Here is a 19,990-nt window from a genome sequence, read left to right on the forward strand (position 1 = left end):
TAATATGTTTAAACAAATGAATAAACACAAAAATCAAGTTCCCAGAGTTTCTAAACATTTCAACTGAGCCTACATTTAATTAAGGATTAGATGACATCAACGTGAAGTTGGCTACTTGCAAGATACAAATCCATAATGACTCTTTCCCTCTTTTTATTTATCCTATAAATGTTAGTATTTTGGAACATTTTTTTGTATTAACAAGTTTTAATGGACCGAATGCAAAGGCTTGGTGCCAAGGAGCTCGATCGTGTATGTCCAGCTTTACATTTCCACAACTATATTTTTGGGTATTCATGAAAACGTATGAAGAAATATTGTATGTTTTTGAAATTGTATCTACAAAAATGTTGAAAAAATGTAAGCGAAATTCCGATTTCTTATTTCTATTTTGTAAATTATTGAAAATGTTCTAATTTAAATACATTTTAGGCACCTCTCAAAGTTTGTAGTGTAAACAAGATAGAAAAAACAAAGCAATTCTAATGTTTGTATTAACAGTAAACAAACAGGTCATTTGACAACTGAACAAGCGCGAACCTCTCGAACATACCCGCGATGGAGTGATGAATTCTTTTATAGTTGTCAAAAACTAAAATTATTCGTCCCTTTTTTTCTTCTTGTTTACAAGAATATTTTTTTAATTCATTTGTTTCAAAAATTTGGGCTCAAAAATCACAAATTTTTCAAAATTCGTATCAAATTAATAACTTACTGATTCTTGTTTTCCATCTCAAAACGAGAACAAAGCCAAGAACCCAGCAAGCTTCGCCACAATTACAAGCGAAGAATCTGCCAACTGCAACTTTTTTCAACACAGGAGGACATCACCTTGCTTCAAAATTGGTACCGATATAGATTTTTTGTTTGAAGAAATGGAAGAAAAGAGGCGCAATCTGGAGCTGGACAAAATTTGTCGAGTCTGTTTGAGTCAAAAGAAAGATATGCGACCCATATTTGGGGAAATGATTGCTGATATGCTGATGGAATGTGCCCGCGTTAAGGTAAGTTTGTGGAAACTGATTTAGCCAAAAATTATAGGTAACAAACTTAATTTTAAGATCGAAAATACTGACGGGTGGCCAGATAAAATATGTGTACAATGTGTGCACTCTGTTTCGCGGTGCCATGCATTTAAGACGCTCGTGGAGCGCTCCGATCGAGAACTGCGCGAATATATCAAAGGACTGACCGTCATTTTTGAGGAACCAGTAGTTGAGATAAAAACTCAGCCAGCTTCACCTGCTCCACCGATTCTGCAACCCCGAAAACAGCAACAACAACAGACCCAAAAGGAATCCACGAAGACGGCTACTTCAACCAATATATCAAACCAGGGACAGACTATACAACAACGTCAAGTCCAAACGGCTGCTCTTCCCCAGCAGATTGTCCTCTCGAATGGACAAGTTATTAGCACAGCACAGATTGTCGCACATCCGGGCACTCAAATGGCCCAAATACTGAACACAGGGCCGTTTGGCCAACTAATACAAACTGGCAATACGGTTCAGATGATCCAGCAGAACGGCCAACCCGCGCAGGTTGTGCAGTTTCAACAAGCAGACTCCGATGACGTAGATGGTCAATGCGAGATCATCGTTCGCGATGAAATGTCAGAGGATGCTGAGTACTTTGAAGACATAACCGAGGTAACGACCCACGACGACATTGAAACAACTGAGGACATAATCGAAATACATGACGAAGAGGAGATGATTGAGGAGGAAGCAGAAGATTGCATAATACCAGATGCAAATATTGCTTATGCCGTGGAAATGTCTGAGGATTCGGATAGTGACGAAAAGATCTATCTAGGTAAGGTTAAGTTAATTCATTGATTCCTTCTGCAATTGTATTTTTTGGACTTTCTTTGCATTTAACTGTAGCAGAGTTCATAAGTTCACAGACAAGTTGTCCTTCTCCGGGTAGATACATATGTAATTTGTGTCGGAAAGAATTTCGGCAAATCAAATGGCTTCAGAGTCACATGAAGTCTCATTCAAATTGGATAAAGGTTTGATAAAGAATTTGTTTTAAAAATATAACACAACTTAAATGAATTTTATGTTTCAGGCGAATTGTAAAAAGCAACCTCAATGTGAGATTTGCCATCGTAGCTTTAAGGGTCCTGGAATGCTTCGAATGCATATGAAGACGCATGAGGTAAGTAAACCATATTATTAAAGAATTATGTAAGACATTTTTAAAAACATGCAAAGGGGCCAAAAATGACATTAATATAACTAAATCGTAAAAACAGACGCCCCTTTCCACCTGTTGTTCAAAATGTAACTTTTTTATTCCTACCGTTCTAATGGACATATCAATATAATTATTAATTCGTAGTGAAAGTGAGTTACGTTAATACAAAATAAGGAAAATCAAAAAATAAAACACTTGATGTTGTTTTAAGACTCCTTAATAATAGCAAACATTTGTTTAAAAAGATTTCTTGACCCAAGTTGTGATCCCCAAATACAATCGAGGTTCTCTTGTGATTCGCATTCCGCAGACTGCTCCACAACGAAACACATGACGTTGACATTTTCCAATCAACTTCGACCAATGCGGAAGGATTGTTTAGACTCCTCTTGAGTTTAGACTCCACTCTTACTTTTACCTGCTTAAGAATGATGATTGCATTTAGACTATAAAGGGTCAGGTTTTAATCGCTTGCTTTTTAAGGTGGTAGCTGCGTCTGACTATAGTAAATACTCGCCGAGAGGCTCAATTGTCGGGCATTTCTGGTCGTATAGCAGCAATAACGTCAGCATGCTCTCTTCCAAGGCATTAATCGGGCTTATCAGCATAGACAAGAGACTTTACATAACCCCATACAAAATATTCCAGCGGTGTCAAGTCGCACGGTATTAGAGGCCACGCCACATGCAACCCACGCGGGACAATGCGCTCATCTAATGTGCACGAATTACAAACACGATGTTCAGGAGTAGATCTATTTAATATGGATAGATAGATAGATAAAGATTTTATTGAATTAAAGTAAAATTTACATTACACACCAAAAATGTTTACGAAAATCATTATAGCATGGCAATTGCCGTCTGCCAGATTGACAACAAAACACAATGAATGTAAAAAGCTCTCAATATAATTACTTTTAAATATTAAGAAAGGTATTTATAATATTGTTTAACTAAAAACAGTTTATGATAGATTACAAATAATTTAAAAAAACAGTAAATAAAACACAATACAAAATTTTCGTTCATTATAGCACTTCTATATCAAAACGCAGTTTTGCAAAATTCGTAAAGATTGACAACATCCATTTCATTCAATAAACTTATCACTTGATCTTCAGGAAATCAGGAAATTGAAATGAAAATCTAGAAATCACACAGACATTATTGGAATCCTTAAAATAGTTGTTCTCTGCAAGGTTATGATTTAATCTGATGGAAGTTGTTCTGCACAAGGAATTAGACGCATCAGCACTATATTCAGCTCAACATTTCTCATCAACCTTTAAAATGACTTCATACAAGATGTTTTTAGCGCTTGTTAAATCCTTAATTGACATTGCTCAGCAAGATCTTGCCACTCTCGATACCAACTGCTTTGATATTGTATGGCTTTTATGGCCACTTTGTGAATCATTCAATCTAAAAATGTTAAGCAAGAAGTCCGCTTGCAACTTCAATATTTTTATAAAGAAAGGAGAGAGACCCATTTCCAGCATTATAACATAGTTGGGCGTATTTTTCGGCATATGAAATATTCTTTTTATAAAGTGCGTTAGGAGTTTTTCAACCGAATTGTACTTTTTACATCCGCATACCTGCGATCTATATAAAAATATAAAAGTATGCTCTCAGCTACTGCTTCAAATACTTTAAATTTGCTACTATGTGCTATAGACTTATTCATGAAGCATTGTTTCCAGGTCATATTAATAGCATTTTTTGCCTTAACCAATTTCTCCTTCAAGTGTTTATCCATATTTAAATTATTTGTAAAAGTAATGCCAAGGTATTTGTACTCTCGCACACATTCAATATTTTCGCGATTATAGATCCATTTTTCATTTGATGCATTACGTCCACCACCACTTTTAACAATCATATCCTTGGATTTATCTATATTTACTATTAAATTCCATAGCTGACAATACTGGTAAACCAGTGAATAGAGCACCTCTTTCGTTGTATTATCGTTGTAAATATCTTGTAAGATGCATTGAAAAAGGAAATCCCTCTGTAGTTAGCTGCATCAAACAACGATCCTTTTTTGTGGATTCGAAATATAAGTGCATCTCGAAATACATCTGGCGACAATTCTCCCTCCAAAAATGTATTTAAAAGTTGTATAAGGTGTTCTTTGAGCATGACAGTCCCATATTTAAAAATTTCCATTAGAATGTCCTTAACGTTTCTTCCAACTCGCTACATGTAAATGCGCAGTCCAGAGGGTCGACTACAAATCCAGGTGCTACAGGTGCTGCGAATTGCCACTTTGTCGTCGGCGTTATATTATTTTATTTAAATGATCCTTGAAATGAGAAAGCATTACATTTGAAGTCAGTTTTGTGGGGATAGTAAAATCAGCGGAGCTCTTACAAGATGGTAATCGGTCTGCTTGCTTTTCAGCGTATACCTTTTTTTTAGTCTTACAAAGCTCTTTAAACTACTTATTGGCCTCTATATAAAATCCCTTAAATAATCCTTGGGTGGAGTTACGGAAGATCCTCAACAACAAAAATGATGTTTTACGAGCTTTTAGACATTCTTCGTCAAACCAGGGTTCTTTTTTGTATTTTCTTTCTTTTGATTGAGTCCTTCTTGTGGGTATGAGGCTTTCACAATCTGTTATAAGAGGGAAAAGTCCTCGATTTGAAGTGATTGGAGTTGCAAGTCTAGAGATCGTCTAAATTTCTGAGCCTTAGCCTCTTTCCATTTCAGTTTGGGTAGAAGCCGCATAAAGGTTATTTCCTATCATGCTTAGATTGAAGTTGTATTGTCACAACAACAGGAAGGTTGTCTGAATATGATAGATCACTAGTCTCAAAATCTTTCAAGAACGGTTCCCAATCTTCTCCTGTGAGAGCATAATCGACCACTGATGTCCCTTGGCCGTCCACAAACGTTAAATGTCCTGACGAGTCGCCGCAACTGGTTTCATTTAGTATGCGCAGACCAAACGTATTACAGAACTCTAATAGCTTCTTTCCTCGTGCGTTAGAGCAAGGATCTTTTGATTTTCTGCGGCAAACTCTTAAATCATTCATCACTCCTGCCTGCGTTCCAACTCTCGCATTCAAATCTCCAATAAGCATTACGTTTGAGGCATTTATACCACTGAATGTATATGATAATTGTTCGAAGTCTTATTCCCAACTGTTACAATTCAAATACATCAGTAGTATCGTAAGATACGCTTTTCAATCCAGACTTTCCTTAGTTATCTGTCTTGGAATTCATTTGCATTTACAAAACCCGATGATACAAGAGATTTACGTTGTTGCTTGAGAATCAAACTAACCAAATAATGGTACGTTTCCATATCCGTTTTTCTTAAACTTCCAAGATCACACAACCTCCATTGCAGCGGATTCATGATTTCAAATTAGTTTTTAGTTAGACCTTCCCTACTATTCTGTTTATCTTGTTAAAAAAAAACTCTAACCATTCTTAAGATGGGCTTTAATTATCGGTACTATTCTTAAAAAAGAAAAAAAAAATGTTGGGTCAAACTGTGGGTCGTAACCAATTTGGTGCGGGGTCTGTTGAAAGAGCGTTTCAAATTGAAGATACTCAACATTTTTGATACAAAACGTTGGACCCATCATTTTTAAAAAAAAGATACTCAACTAAGGGAAGTACGCGAGCGTATACTGGTAACACTTAAATTTTTAGCATCCGGTAAGCATATGAATCGCAAATCATTTTCAAAGGAAAAATAAAAGTTAATTGTATGATCTGTGTAGGGGATTGATACGGCAGCCTTCAGTACATATTTCGGATTCCATTATGTAGAATAGAGAGAGACGTTTGTATAGAAATTTTCAACAGTTTTAAAAGTTTTTGAAAGTAAAAACGGAAAAAAAACATTTATTTTCAAATCAAATGTATGTATATATATAAACAAAAAACATAGTTTCCACTGCTTTGCCATGTTTACTTTCGACAGCTACTCGCAAAATACGAACTGTGTTGATATTCCGCGAGCTTATCTCAGATAGTGGTAAACACATGTGTCCACTTGCAAGTGACTTAGTATATCGGTTTCGAGAGCATCTTGATAGCAATTAGCAGAACTTTTACTCTCAAATTAGATAGATAACATGTATGAAGATAATTGGTATTGAAAACTGTTTCTAAATTTATAAATATATAAATTATTAGGGTTTTGGAAATGCTTAAAACGCGATGGTTTAAAACTTTCAACTTAGTATATACATAGAAACCCATGTAATGGAGAGATGGAGAGAGTTCTAAGTCGACTACAGGCTACCAAAGCTTCGGGAAGGTAACATTTCGTTCTTATCGTTTTTCTTGTTTCTTTTCCATAATTGTTAGGCAGTTTCAATTTAGTTATTTCTACAATTTTCTTTCAACAAAAAATAACCTGTTCTGAAAAATCGAAAAAAAGTTAAGTTACTTTATGGTAAATGTAATGGTCACCATACTCAATCATACCAACCCAATGTTAAATGCAGTGGTAGCTGTTTTGAAATTAAAAAAGTTGAAGACTTTAAGTACCTCGGCATCTATATTGATCAAAACTTTAACTGGGACAAACACATTGCTATTTTAAAAAAAATATCTTTTCTCTTCCTCCCGTTGTTTCTACCACCTGCAAAATTCTTCTTCAAATTTGTTGAAGATGGTTTAGTTTGGCATTTTTCATTCCAAGTTGCAATATGGAATACCCTGTTGGAGTGGTGCATATGTCAACAAACTACAACAACTCACCGTTATTGAAAAATCAGTTATACGTTACGTTTGTAATACCCATCGTTTAACACCATCAATGGAATTTTTAGTTTTTTTAAAAATTCTTCCCGTTAGACATTTATATTTTTTTAAAGTTTTAAACGTGTTTTTAAAAGATCTGTGGATATTTAGAAAGTCCGATTTCCGAAATACGAAGTCTTCGAAGTAATTTCACCTTTATAGCACATATCCCATATTTTCGTACGACAAGCTACAGAAACTCCTATTCCATTGCTTCCTGCAAACTTTTTAATACGCTTCCTATAGAAGTGCGTAAAATAAGAAATATTGGCGCGTTTTTTTGTTAATATTAATTTTATTAAAATGTAAATAAATTACAAATTAAATAATTCCTAAAACTAGAAATTAGCTGCCAAGGCTATCTACTAGGGAAGTTAAGTTTTTAATTGTAAAAGATAAGAGAGTTTGTAATGTTTAAATTCGTCATTACATTGTATACCAAATTTATGTTTTCAAAAGAAGGTGCAAGCTTTGCTTTGATAGTTATGCGCAGGTTGAAGAGACTTTTGGACAGGAAAGAAGGTGGGTCATTGTAAGAGTGGATTTATCCTCGCAGAGATATCAGAGTGGAGGTGCTTTTTTATTGAACAGGTGTTTGTGTGTAATGTGTGAGTCTGAGCCTGATGTATAGCTTTAGTTCTTTTAAAGATATGTTGCTGCCTCTTGCGAGGAATTGACAAATCCTTCAAGAGTTAATCTTGTCATGAAAAAAGTGCTTTCTCAAAAATTAGCCGTTCGGATTCGGCATATAAACTGTAGGTCCCCTCCATTCCTGACAACATTACTCGCACACAGGAATGGTTAAGAGTTGTAAGTCACTAGGCCCTGGTTCACAACGGACTGTTGCGCCACCCAATAGTATAGTTGCTGGGATAGATTGCTCTGTCCCCGTTTGGATTTAGATTTTTGTATGAGTGGTTGTAGTTTGTCCAAGATTCTTTTCTTTTAAACTTCCAGTTTTCTAGAAGTAAATTAGTAGTATCTTTTTGATTGTGCTGAAAAAATGCTTTTAATGGTTCTTTTTTCGCTGATTTGGTTTCTGCGTCAGCTAATTCGTTGCCATTGATTCCAACGTGTGCCGGGAATCCAGATGATTTTTAAAGTTTCGGGATTTAGGATGAGATGGTGTCTTATTGTTTCTACTACTTCAATCGAGTTGAAATGTTTTCTATAGCCTTAATAGTTGAAAGGCTATCCGAAAATATGATCGTTTTTCGTTTCTGGGTGTGTGCTATCGCTTGGTATATAGCAAACTCTTCGGCAGCAAAAGTGGATGTGGCCTTTGGAGAGAACGGAACACTTGGCGCCAACAACAGCAAACGTGGTGTACTACGTGTCTCCTTTGGATGCGTCTGTAAATAGTAGTTTCCATCCAAAAGATTTGTAGTTTTCTGCGATGTCTTGAAAAAGTTTTTTGTACATATTATCATCAGAGGTTCACTTTTGATAATCAGAGGTTGATAATTGGAAAGTTCGGTGTTTATGGTGTTACCTGGAAGGTTTCAAGGTGGCTATTATTTGCGTAGTTTTGAATAGAGATCGGAACATCAAAGTTCTTTGCGAACGTGAGTGCCCTACATAATGTTGATTGGATTCTTTGATGTCTTTTCCGATTCAAAATTTGTTTGACTTCTAGATGGATGGATGTTCTGTATGAAGAGTTTATTTTTGTTATTAGTTTTGCCGTGAGAAAGTCAATTCTGTCCGTTAAATGAGGAAGACCAGCTTCAGTTAATATGTTAATGATGGGTGTTGAGCGTATGGATCTCATGTAGCTTTTGGTGGCGGAGTGGTAAGGTGTTGCGATAAGACCCAGAGATGATTTAGAGCATTTTCCGTAGATTGGTTAACAATAATCAATTTTTGATAACACTATGGTTTTGGTTAAAATTATAAGAGTATTAATGTTCTCGAAATGATTTTTTGTTCTTTAAATTAAATTTAGAATCGAATATAATGCCAAGAAATTTCAAAGAATCAACGTTTTTTATGCAGCTGTTGTTTAAATTGACTTCAACAAATTTTGAACAGTTGTGTTTTTTGCATAATGAAACATTTCGGATTTTGAACATGAAATTATCGAGCCCGTGTAATTTAATTTTAGAAAATGATTAAATCGTCGGCATAGAGTGAGTGTTCGACTTTATGAAAGCTGTCTATTATATTGCTTACTTCATTAAAAGCTATGATGAATAGAACCACTGATAGTGGAGATCCTTGGGGGATGCCCTTCTTAAGTTGGTGTAGATTCGAGTAGATGTTGCAATAAGAAGTAAGAAAGAAATGATTGTATGTATTTGTATATTTTTGGTTCGATTTTCCATTTTAACAGTTGATTAAGAACAATATGTGCTCCGATCCTATCCAAGGCTATTTGGAAAACAAGACTGATAATGGTGGCATGATTTCGTTCAGACAATGATGCGGAGACAAAATGGTCAATATGGAGAAGGGCGTCTAGAGTAGACTTCCCTTTTTTAAATGCGACTTGTAGGTTGTCAACCAGTTTCTCTTTTTCAAGGAACCAAAATAAGCGTTTGGCTATTATTTTTTCCAAAATGTTTCCTGTACACGGAAGGAGGGATATAGGGCGATACCCTGAAATTAATGTGCGGTCCCCGGTGGGCTTGGGCAGTGATATGATATTTGCAGTTTTCCAGGCATGTGGGATTATTCCTGTGTCGAAGATGTTGTTGTATAGTGCCAGTAGACGATTTTTTAAAGTCAGAGGTGAGTTTTTTAAACATGACCGGGGTTTTGCCTTTTGCTGTGTGTTCGCAAGAAATACGTTCAGACATGTTTGTTTGCGATTTAATAGAGATAGCTGAAGTGCAGGGGTGGAAAGATATATTTGCGTTGTTTGGGCTTTTTTCTTTTTCGATGATGAAAGTATAGTCGAAATTAGAATCGTCTGATAATTGTTCCCTTGTTTGGGCAAAGTTTTCAACGATTTTTAGAAGGCAAGTCAACGTTGTTGTGTCTGTTTTTATTGTGAATGGAGTATATGTGCCTGTTAACGTTTTTAAATCGGCCCAAAGTTTTTGAGGTGTTAACATTGGATTTATATTAGCAGTTTTTACTGTTTTGCGAAATTTGGCATTAAGTTTACGATAGAGAACGAAATTGCAGTCAATAGGGGATTTTTAAAAGTTGCACCATGCTTTTTGTTTTGCATACGCAGAGAAATTATTTTCTTATTCCACAAAAAGACGGTTTTCTTGTGTGTCCCAGATAGTTTTATTTAGAAGAGAAGGTGTGATGAGTGATAGATCCACGTGTGAAAGCGTACTATGGGTGAAAAAATGGGTTGGTCGACCGTCATTAAATAAAGCTAACAGAGTTAGCGATAAAATGTTCGACTGTTTTGCCGCGTTTATTTAGTTTTTCAGAGCCACACAAAATAATATCGATGTGGCACCACCACTGTTATTTAGAAATAAAATTTGTCACTTACTATTCTTATTATACAGTATTTTTGTTAACTATGCCTTTGTATTCGAGCGCAATGTAATATATGAATTCACTAACAAGAATAAAAAACTTATCTATCTATCTATAATTTAGTACGATACACACTTGGGACTCAACCAACATGTGTCTCCACTGAACTTGGTCCCTACCTGTCTCCAATTTTGAACGCTAAGTTGATTGAGATCCTGAATCTCAGTTTTCTTCTACTGCGCTATTCCCAGGATTGATTTCTTAGAATTTCTGTTGCGTTGATGTCCATTTCTACATGATCTAGTTATTATTCTTTTGACTAGATATGTGACGCTGTACAGACCGTACACTTCGTTGTTGTATCTTTTCCTCCACTCTCCATCTATCCAGACGAGACCAAAACTCACCTGAAGAATTTTTCTCTCGCAGCACCCCAAACAAGGTACAAACTTCAGCGCCATAAATGAGAATTGGGATGAAGAGTGAGACTTTAGACCGTCGAGAGAGGACTTTACCACTCAATTGCCTTCTAAGTCCAAAAAAGCAGCGATTTGCAAGTTATTCCTAATTTGAATTCAACGCTGGTGTCGTCTGAAGATATAGTCCTCAACTAACTTTCCATGGTAAAATTTTGTCCAAAGCTTTCAATGTCTTTTCTTGCTGATAGCATGTTCTTGCTCTCGCCAAGTTTCTTAAAAATTCTCCCACAAAAATCGATTTCAAATTTTGAAATTTGATGGCAAGTTTCTAAAAATGCAAACTAACAACTGAATGGGTTTTATAGAACAAATTACTGCTTTCAATTATTTCTAAAAACACAAACTGTATACTGGTATTTGAAAATTTGATTTAAAATGTAATAATTAAACTTGAATCTTTCAGACTGCGGAAAAAGTGCCGACATGCAGCATCTGCAACAAAGAGTTTAAATCAAAAACAATTTTGTATCGACATAGACAAACACATCAATTGGTAAATACAAAAATTAACTCTGAAAACATTGTAGACACAAATTTGTTAAAATTATTTTTAATTCATTTAATTATAGAAATCATATGCTTGTGGGAATTGCACTAAGGCTTTCTCGTCTCCGCTTACTCTAAACTCGCATATGACAAAGAAACATCCTAACAAGCCTAACCAATATAAATGTGCCGAGTGCTACGAGTTATTTTCGGGAATAGATGATCTAAAGGTAAGTTTTATTTAAACAAACAAAAACTAAATACATTATTTAATTAAATAAACAATAATATTGTTTTTTTTTTAGGTTCACATACAACTGACGGGTCATAGTGTTAAAAATGATAAAAAAGACGACGAGTTCTCGTCATAATCATTGCCACAATTACTATCTCCTCAATAAAACATGTAACCCCTTCCCCCAATTTATTGATTTTATAAATAATTTTGAAAAATAAGCATATTTTTTACATAGCTATAAAAACGAAGTTAGAGTCTATCCGTAAACAACACTCGCACGGTTATAGAAGTGCAAACATCTGTTACACATTATTATTATTATATTGAAAAGTATGTACTTTGTTTAAATGTATATAGAAATATTTCTTAAATGCAGAGCATTTTATATATTATCTTTTTAGTTCATTTAAAGTAAATCATAACAAAAATTATAGCTATTAAATAATAACTGTACTTTTTTCAATCTGTTTGGTGTTGATTTTACTTACTTTGATTTTTTTTTTATATAAACAAAAAAACAAGTAAAAAAACAATATTTGCGTTAATCAAATAATTTGACATTTTTTTTTAGCCTGAAACTTAAAAAAGGGAATGATTATTACCTTAATTTTTATTTTATAAGATTCAAATACATATAAATAGTTTTTTCTTTTCTTTTTGATTTTGTTTTGATTTTGTCAAAGGCAATTTAAAAGTAAATAAACAAAAATTAAAACAAAGAAATTGCAAACGTTTTAGTGTTTACTTTGATTTGTTTTTTCTTCGTTAAAAAAAAGAGAGAGTAAGGCTTCTGTTAAGATTTTGTACAAGACACATTCCATTAAGTATTAGAATTATTATAAAAAGACTTTTGAAAATATGTATAGGTATACAAAAACAGGAACAATTTTGGAATTGCGATCTTTCAAACCAACAACAACCTCAGCAATTGTTGGTTGTTGTTGGTTTGAAAGATCGCAATTCCAAAATTGTCGTCGGCAAACTCAACTTTTGTTAATATTCGCACATTCGAATTTGAGGATTATACTTCCTCACCTTTAACACACGTATGTATATAAAGAACATGAAATATAAATCAAAAAGAATAGAAAACATTTAAACTTAAAGTATAGAGGAATGTATTGGATAATAGGATAAAACTATGACATATTTATCCAAAACAAATGTGTCTCCTAAAATCAAAAGCAACGTATTCCACTTTTCTAGAAAACAAAGGTTACGACGCAGTTTTCTTCATTTTTTTGAAATCTATCTTTCAATGTGATTAAAGTTTTCTTATTCTAAAGAAATTTTGTTTTAAATACTAGGGTTAGAATCAAAAACAACGAATTCCGTAGGCATATTTGAATCAAAACGACTCAATTCCTGTTTTGAAACAAAGTATCTCTATTCCAGAGTAAATTCATTTTTTTTAGTCAAAACAAATTTATTCCAAGTTTTGCGGCGAAAATCGATTACTGTCAAACTATTGTCCATGGATTTAATAATTAGTTTTAGTTCGATCTATTGAGATGTTAAGTGCGGATGCAATTTTATAAAACGTCTTACTTAAATAAAGAAAACACGAAGCGTCAACTAGCTAAAGTAAATAGAACGGTAATTAAACCCTTTTAAGGCAAAATTAAGCATGTTTATCATTTTCTTCACTATGTAGGTACAAGCATTAAACAATTATCAATAATGCCTACATGCAACCATCAAGGTGGATCTTATAAATGTAGAAAATTGACAGCAGCAGATGCTGCTATATTTTTCAAATTGTTTTTATACAATGCCCTCAAAAGTTTCCAAGTATGCTTTTATTTTAAGCTATTGCAACATTCAAAAGCCTGAACGTTCCGACCGAAATTTGAAGAATGGACCACGTAAACAGTTATCAGTAACTTATTTTGTCAGAACAAAAGAAGAGCATACCGTTAAAGTTTATCAGAAGACTTTTATAAATATTATTGGAGTAACAGCCAGTCGAGTAAGAAATATTTGCAATAATCATTCCAAAATAGGTTCAGTTCCTTCGGAGAAACGTGATGGTGACCATAAAAGCTCTAAGCTAAGAGAGACGAAGGAACTCATAATTAATTTTATAAAAAATGGAAGTGCATTATTGTAGGAGCAGAACCGCAAAACGACAGTACCTACCTGGCGATTTTAAATAAGTGGAAAGGTTTCAATCAGAGCCATCAACTCAAATAAGCTAAATTAAGCTTTTTTCGTATGGTTTTCAACACCTGCTTTAATCATGGTTTTAAAGCCCCTTCATCAGATGTCTGCTTGACATATCTATGTACATATTAAGGAACTTTTAAAAATTGTAAGAGAAGACGGAGAAACGGTTCAACTAATGACAAAACTTCGGATCCATAAGTTGCGGGGAAAAACATTTTTTGACTACTTAAAAGTTGAAGATTTGTTCATAACGTCTTTCGACTGTCAGAAAAATATGACAATACCCAAAATTTCTAACCAAGCAGCTTATTACAGTCGGCAGATATATCTGTATCTTTTTGGTCTCGTTGTAGGTAATTCGCACTCATCTCTAACCAAAGAAAATGTTTTTTTTTTATACTATTGGACGGAAAACAACAGACCCAAAGGATCAAATGAAATTACATCTGCTGTATTTCACCAGCTTTGCTTTACAAATTCGAAAGGCATTAAAATGATTCGTTTGATTGCTGATGGATGTGGTGGGCAGAATAAAACTCGTTTGTATGATAGGTATGTGTGAGTACTGGCTGGTAAATTAAGCACCATGTCACATTAACTCCCTTTCATAAGTTAGATATTGGAGAAGCAAAACCAAACTAACTTTGTTCTTCCATGGCTCGTAAAGACTCCCTTTAGGTGTAAAATTAAACGATGCAAAGCTTAATGACGTTGATAATTTACTCCAAAAACACTTTAGATGCAATTGGAAATTCTTATAATTGCTGAATTTTTATAAGGATATTATCGAAGTAATAATTACTCTTATTATTATGAATATTATTTGTTTGTTAATGTTTTTTCTTAATTGAAATTACTTATTTATTAAACTCAAAAAAAACATAAAAAATTAACCAAATTATATGTGTTTCATTTTCAAAAAGAAACTATTCCGAAAAGAAAACTTCAAAATGCATCTATTCCAAAATGCATTCTTAAAAATTTCAAAGACTTTTGGACTGCCAAAGCCAAATGATAAGCAATAAGGATTGAAGATCTAAGCTGAAACATAAAAAGAAATCTATTTCTACTTTTACTAAGGCCTCGTCTCTACAAACTTTTTTTTTTTCAATATCTCAAAACTAGAAAAAGTGGAATACGTATGTAGTTTTTGAATATAGAAGACACATATCTAACTATGGAGCTGCAAGAAATGAAATGCAGAACCTATCCCAAAATTCCAAAAAAAAGTCCTTCGTAGAATAATAAATGCTCCTTGGCATGTAAGAAATAGCCATCTACTTCTACATATTGACCTTTAAATTAAAGTGGTTATAAAACACGCTGTATCAAATAACGAGTAACTTCAAGTGCATCAACTCCAAAATGGAGACCGCTTTGGAAGGGATAATTGGGGTCGTTATTGGTGACATTCGGCCCTTAAGTGGCCCAACACGCCAAAATGTGGTCGAAAATTGGTGGTCTCGGCTGGAATTCGTTTAAACCATTCACAAGGCAAAACATAATCGCAAACCTTTGAATTTAAAATAAAGCTTAATTTTTGGCCATAAAATAAAATTATATACGTTTTATTTCGGCCTTCAAAATTAAAAAAAAATATTCTTTCTTTTTGAATCAAATTTAAAAATAAAAAATTATATATAAATAAATAAATATGTACATAAATTAATTATGTAAAACATATTTGAACTCGCAGGAAGTAACCATTGAAGATAATTTTATTTGTCTACAATTCCAATTGTTTTTCATTTCTTTTATCATTAAATTATGCCAAGGTCAAGAAATTCGTCCACATCAATTACTTAACAACTTTTATGCTACTGCTAGATTCTGAAGAACGCACTTACCATACTCATCAAATAATGCCCTTCCACATAAAAATTGATAAACTCCCTCTTTTAATTGACTTCCAATTTAAGAATTACGAATTTAAATATCCTCTGGGGATGTTTAAAATAAATTTGTACATGCCTCTTAAAATACATCCTTAACCAAAGTTCATTAGACTGATTCAAAATTACAGTTTTGCTTCTATATTTCTTACTTCAAATCCTTTTGTATTTAAACCCGTTTTCTTTAATCTATAGTTGACATCAAACTCAAAAATCAATTAAAGGTTTGTTTTTCTTTAGTTGTGTAACTTTTTACTTATAAGTTAGAATTAAAATAGCGGTTGTTGTAACACTAAAGGGGTTATGAATACCCTTATAATGATAAGACACAGTGCGAGCAATTAGGAAAGGAGGATAGGATTAGAAAGGAGAATCCGATGCACATTGCTTTTGAATGTCTGCACATTGTAATGAGCGGGAAATATTGAGTCAAGTAAAGCATTCCACATTCTTGTAGCGCGGCTAAAGAAAGAATCTCTGTACTTAACAGTACGTCTGAAATTGGACTCGAGGGTAAATTGATGGGTATTCCTAGCAATACGGGTATTACGGTTGAATTGTTTAAGGGAAGGAATGCAACTGGCTATTTCACTAGAGCATTGCGGAGCAGCAGTGTTCCAGAGACACAAATGTCTCAGTGAGAAAACGATCTACTATCATTTTTAGAGCTCTTTTTTCAATTCTATCCAGAATACTCAAGTACGTTATTGGGGCTCCAGCCCAAATATGAGAGTTATGCTCGAATTAAGGACGAATAAAAGCTTTGTAAATAAGCCAGATGAGAAGGGGTAAAATACTGATTGCTATTTGTTCAATATCTTCTATGCAAGTATCACCCATGGATATTGGCATTGGGGGAGGGTTACGCTTTTGTGACAATAGACAGCATTGAGTTTTAGAAGCATTAAATTCTACACGGTTTTTAATTCCCATCAGAATTTAATGAACTTATCATACGCTGCCGTTGGTAGTCCACATCCGATGAACAAGGATGGAAATCTAAAAACGAGTATAAAAAGCAGACGGTACTGTCATCAGCAAAACAATGTAGTGGGTTAGAAGTTTCAGACAAAAGAGAATTGGAGAATATAAGGCAGCGAGTTGGAGAATGTAAGGAAGAGAGTTGGAGACAAAAAGGAGCCCTGGGGCAAACCAGCGTTTATTTCGTGGATATCAGATTTTAACCCGTCCAATACTACTTGAATTGAACGGTCCGAAAGGTAATTTCTAACCCAACAAAGAAGGGATTCATCAATAACAAAAGCACGCATTTTCTATAAGACAGCTTGATGCCAAACTCTATCAATTTGGCAACAATATTTAAATTTGCGGCCATTTTTTAAGTTGTCAAGTGATTTATTTTTAGTTTGGTTTGACATTTCATGAATAGACTGGTGGGTTAGTGACGTTTTCCTCAGCACATATTCCCAAATCGAAATCTCCAAACCCAAAATCTCCAAAGAGAAGACCCACATAGCAAAATATTTTCGCAAATTTAATTGCATGATTTACGACTTGGACTTATTATTTGATTTAATTAAGGTTGCATCAAATTTTATTTAACCTTCCTTTACGTCATGGGGTCCAAATGCACACCGGAGCATGTTTGAAAACTCATAACATTTTATTTTTTATTTTATTTCTGTTGGGTTGATACTCAGTAAAAGAAATTCAATTTTCTATTAATTTCGTGTGTTCTTATGAATATCCGAATTACAGAATTTTGTCAGAATTCTTTCTAGAAACAATTCGTAATTGCTAATAAGATTAAATTCTCCCCATAAGGTGAAGGGCATCCAAGTAGTTTTTCCAGTGAACGGTCATTCATTTCTGACTCCATCAGCTCCTCCGAGAGTTGGATGAGCTTATCGTTTCTGAAAAAAATTGTTTGTTTTTTCTTGATGGGATGAACTGTCAAAATACTACGACAGTATCTTGGATAGGTGGATTTTTAGATACCTTGTTGAACGAGTTGGATAGCTGTATTGAGATTGCTGTCAAAAAACAAAAACAACGGTCATCTACAAATTGAAAGCAAAATACCTTCTAAAATTCGAAGGCAAATAGCTTCTTCATCGTCTATTATGTACAGAACATCCTCAAATACAACTTCAACTAACAATTTGTATCTTTTTGTTTAATAACAACTACAAAAAGCTGAAATCAATTTTCAAGTTTCTTGAAATTCAACTATGTGTATATACCTGCATACCCCAGACATTCTTGGATACCTTTGGATTCCTTTTTTGACATCTCAGCTGTCTTTGATCAGCTGTTATTTTACACGTAAAACACTAACAAAAAGGTATCCGGATACCCTATCTGTCTGATATTGAACTCAGCCTTCTAGTAAGTTGTAAAATACTACCATCGGCAAGCGTTGTGTTTAACGTGTCAGAAACCATTTAATCGAAAACATCGACTTTATCTTTAGTTTTGTTGTAGTCCAGTATCATCACAGGTTTTTGAGAATAGGAAATGGCTTTCTCAAAGTTATGTTCAGTCGATAGTAAAAAATAGTTTGTTTGACTTTTGAACATAAGTCACTAACGTCATTCTTTCAGAACATAAGTCACTAACGTCATTCTTTCAGAAAATCCAAAGATAGTTGAGAACGCTGGCCGATATTGATTCCTGTTATTGTCACTTACGGGATCGTTTTAGACATCAAAAAATTTCTATAAAACAAAGAGTTTTGAATGCATATTTAGTTTTTGAGGGTTCTGCACAAGATGGTGAATCGGGCAACTTTAAGGCCAATTCCAGGGATGTGTGGAAGTATGATGGCATCAACGACATCACATCCATGACCTGTACTTTTATCAGAGCTGAACATATTACTAACCACTAGATTTACCAATTATAAAAAGGTTATAAATACAAATCTTAGAACTCGAGTTATACCTTTTTGCATCTTTTCAAATTCCGCTAAAACACGATTTTACATTTACAGCTAAATTTGACAATTGCAATTAAATAACAAATTAGAAATAGTGGACCTTTGTATACGCACAATTGTACTCAAGATCTTGAGAACCCAGTTTAAGAAGTAGAATTGGTTGAATTTTGTTTACAGGTGACTAATTAAAGCAAACAAAAAGATCTGCTTGAAATTTTAAACTTATGGCGTTTCATGCAAATTTTCAATTCAAACAAATTAAAGAATATATTTTCGAATGGTCTGAAAGATTAATTGTTAAAGTTTCAACTTTACTTTTCTGATAAATGTTTGTTGAAAATCATTCATAAATAAGTTAAACAAATTTTAACTGAATAATGTAGCATAGATATGAAAACAAAGTTATCAAAAATATTTTGTGGTACAAATGGACCTCATTACAACACGATTTTTGCTGTGATGTAAAGGAGGGTTAAAAATGAAATATGGTATTGAATAAATAAGTTTTCTTATAGTGAAATAAAACTACTTCATTACTTTATGTTTTAAAAGCCAAATATATTGGTTTTCTTCTTATTTTAAAAGGTAATATCTCAAGAAACTGATATGATAAAGAGTGGATTTGAAGCCGGATACAAACAAAAGACATCTAAAAACCTTCAGAAAATTACAATTTGATTGCAACTCAAAAAAACCTGGTTCACCAAAGTATTCGTTACTATGTGTTATCACGGTTAAGGAATGTCTTCAAAATGGCACAAAAGAAGTGATACCGGAGCTACTCTTGTAAACGGCCACAAATGTTGGAAAGAGTTATCGAAAATTGGACTTCTAGACTAGATACGTCCGAGTCAGGATTGGTGGCCAGAAACCATATTTAAATAACAATGTCATAAGATTATCTTTCGGATGAAGTAAATTCCATGACTATATATAAAATATTCTTTGCTTAGTTCCATTACCAAGGTCTATAGCTCTAAATAAACCTCTTGCAAAGTTTTTTTTTGAAAATGCAATTGCAAAGGAACACACTTTATTTTAACAAAATGGGGGTCATCCTATTTATCAAGCCCAATCCATTAAATCGTTTGTACTGCTATCTTTCAAATTCCGCTCTTTTATAATTTTGAAATTACGACCACGGAAATTTTTCCCAAAAGTAGTTTCTTCGGGACATAATTCAAAAAGTAGTTAATCGAACACAGAAACAAATACAAGATGTGACAACAAGTCTTAAGTAAAGTAGTAGTTTTTTTTTTTTGGAATCAGTCTAATGTTAAAATAATATACCTCCCTAAAAATACAAAATATCTGATAATAATAAACTTTATATCGGTATTGATTTTATTTCTAATGCAAAAGTATTAGTCGTTGGCATGGCACGCAGCACGGGCCAAACGAAAAATAAA

General features: G+C 33.7%; 1 protein-coding gene across 2 annotated transcripts; it reads left to right on the forward strand.

Annotated features, from left to right (window-relative positions):
- Positions 1-566: 566 nt before the first annotated feature.
- On the forward strand, positions 567-12,089 carry LOC129941847 (zinc finger protein 236). 2 transcript variants are annotated; one of them, XM_056050598.1, is made up of 7 exons: positions 567-1,004; positions 1,062-1,818; positions 1,890-2,017; positions 2,077-2,166; positions 11,304-11,393; positions 11,470-11,616; positions 11,692-12,089. In XM_056050598.1, the coding sequence occupies exons 1-7, from the start codon at positions 876-878 to the stop codon at positions 11,755-11,757; spliced, it is 1,407 nt and encodes a 468-aa protein (XP_055906573.1). In that variant the 5' UTR covers positions 567-875; the 3' UTR covers positions 11,758-12,089. The 2 variants fall into 2 exon arrangements, with proteins under 2 accessions (XP_055906573.1, XP_055906574.1); XM_056050599.1 differs by having other exon boundaries at positions 1,893-2,017.
- Positions 12,090-19,990: the final 7,901 nt, after the last annotated feature.

Source organism: Eupeodes corollae, chromosome 1 (genome assembly GCF_945859685.1).
Source record: "Eupeodes corollae chromosome 1, idEupCoro1.1, whole genome shotgun sequence".
NCBI classification, from domain to species: domain Eukaryota; kingdom Metazoa; phylum Arthropoda; class Insecta; order Diptera; family Syrphidae; genus Eupeodes; species Eupeodes corollae.

Bases quoted from the DNA above. Each gene is read 5' to 3' on its own strand.
- LOC129941847 (XM_056050598.1), top strand. From the start codon at position 876: ATGGAAGAAAAGAGGCGCAATCTGGAGCTGGACAAAATTTGTCGAGTC. The intron at 1,819-1,889 runs GTAAGGTTAAGT...ATTTAACTGTAG, and splicing joins TGACGAAAAGATCTATCTAG to CAGAGTTCATAAGTTCACAG. The intron at 11,617-11,691 runs GTAAGTTTTATT...TTTTTTTTTTAG, and splicing joins CGGGAATAGATGATCTAAAG to GTTCACATACAACTGACGGG.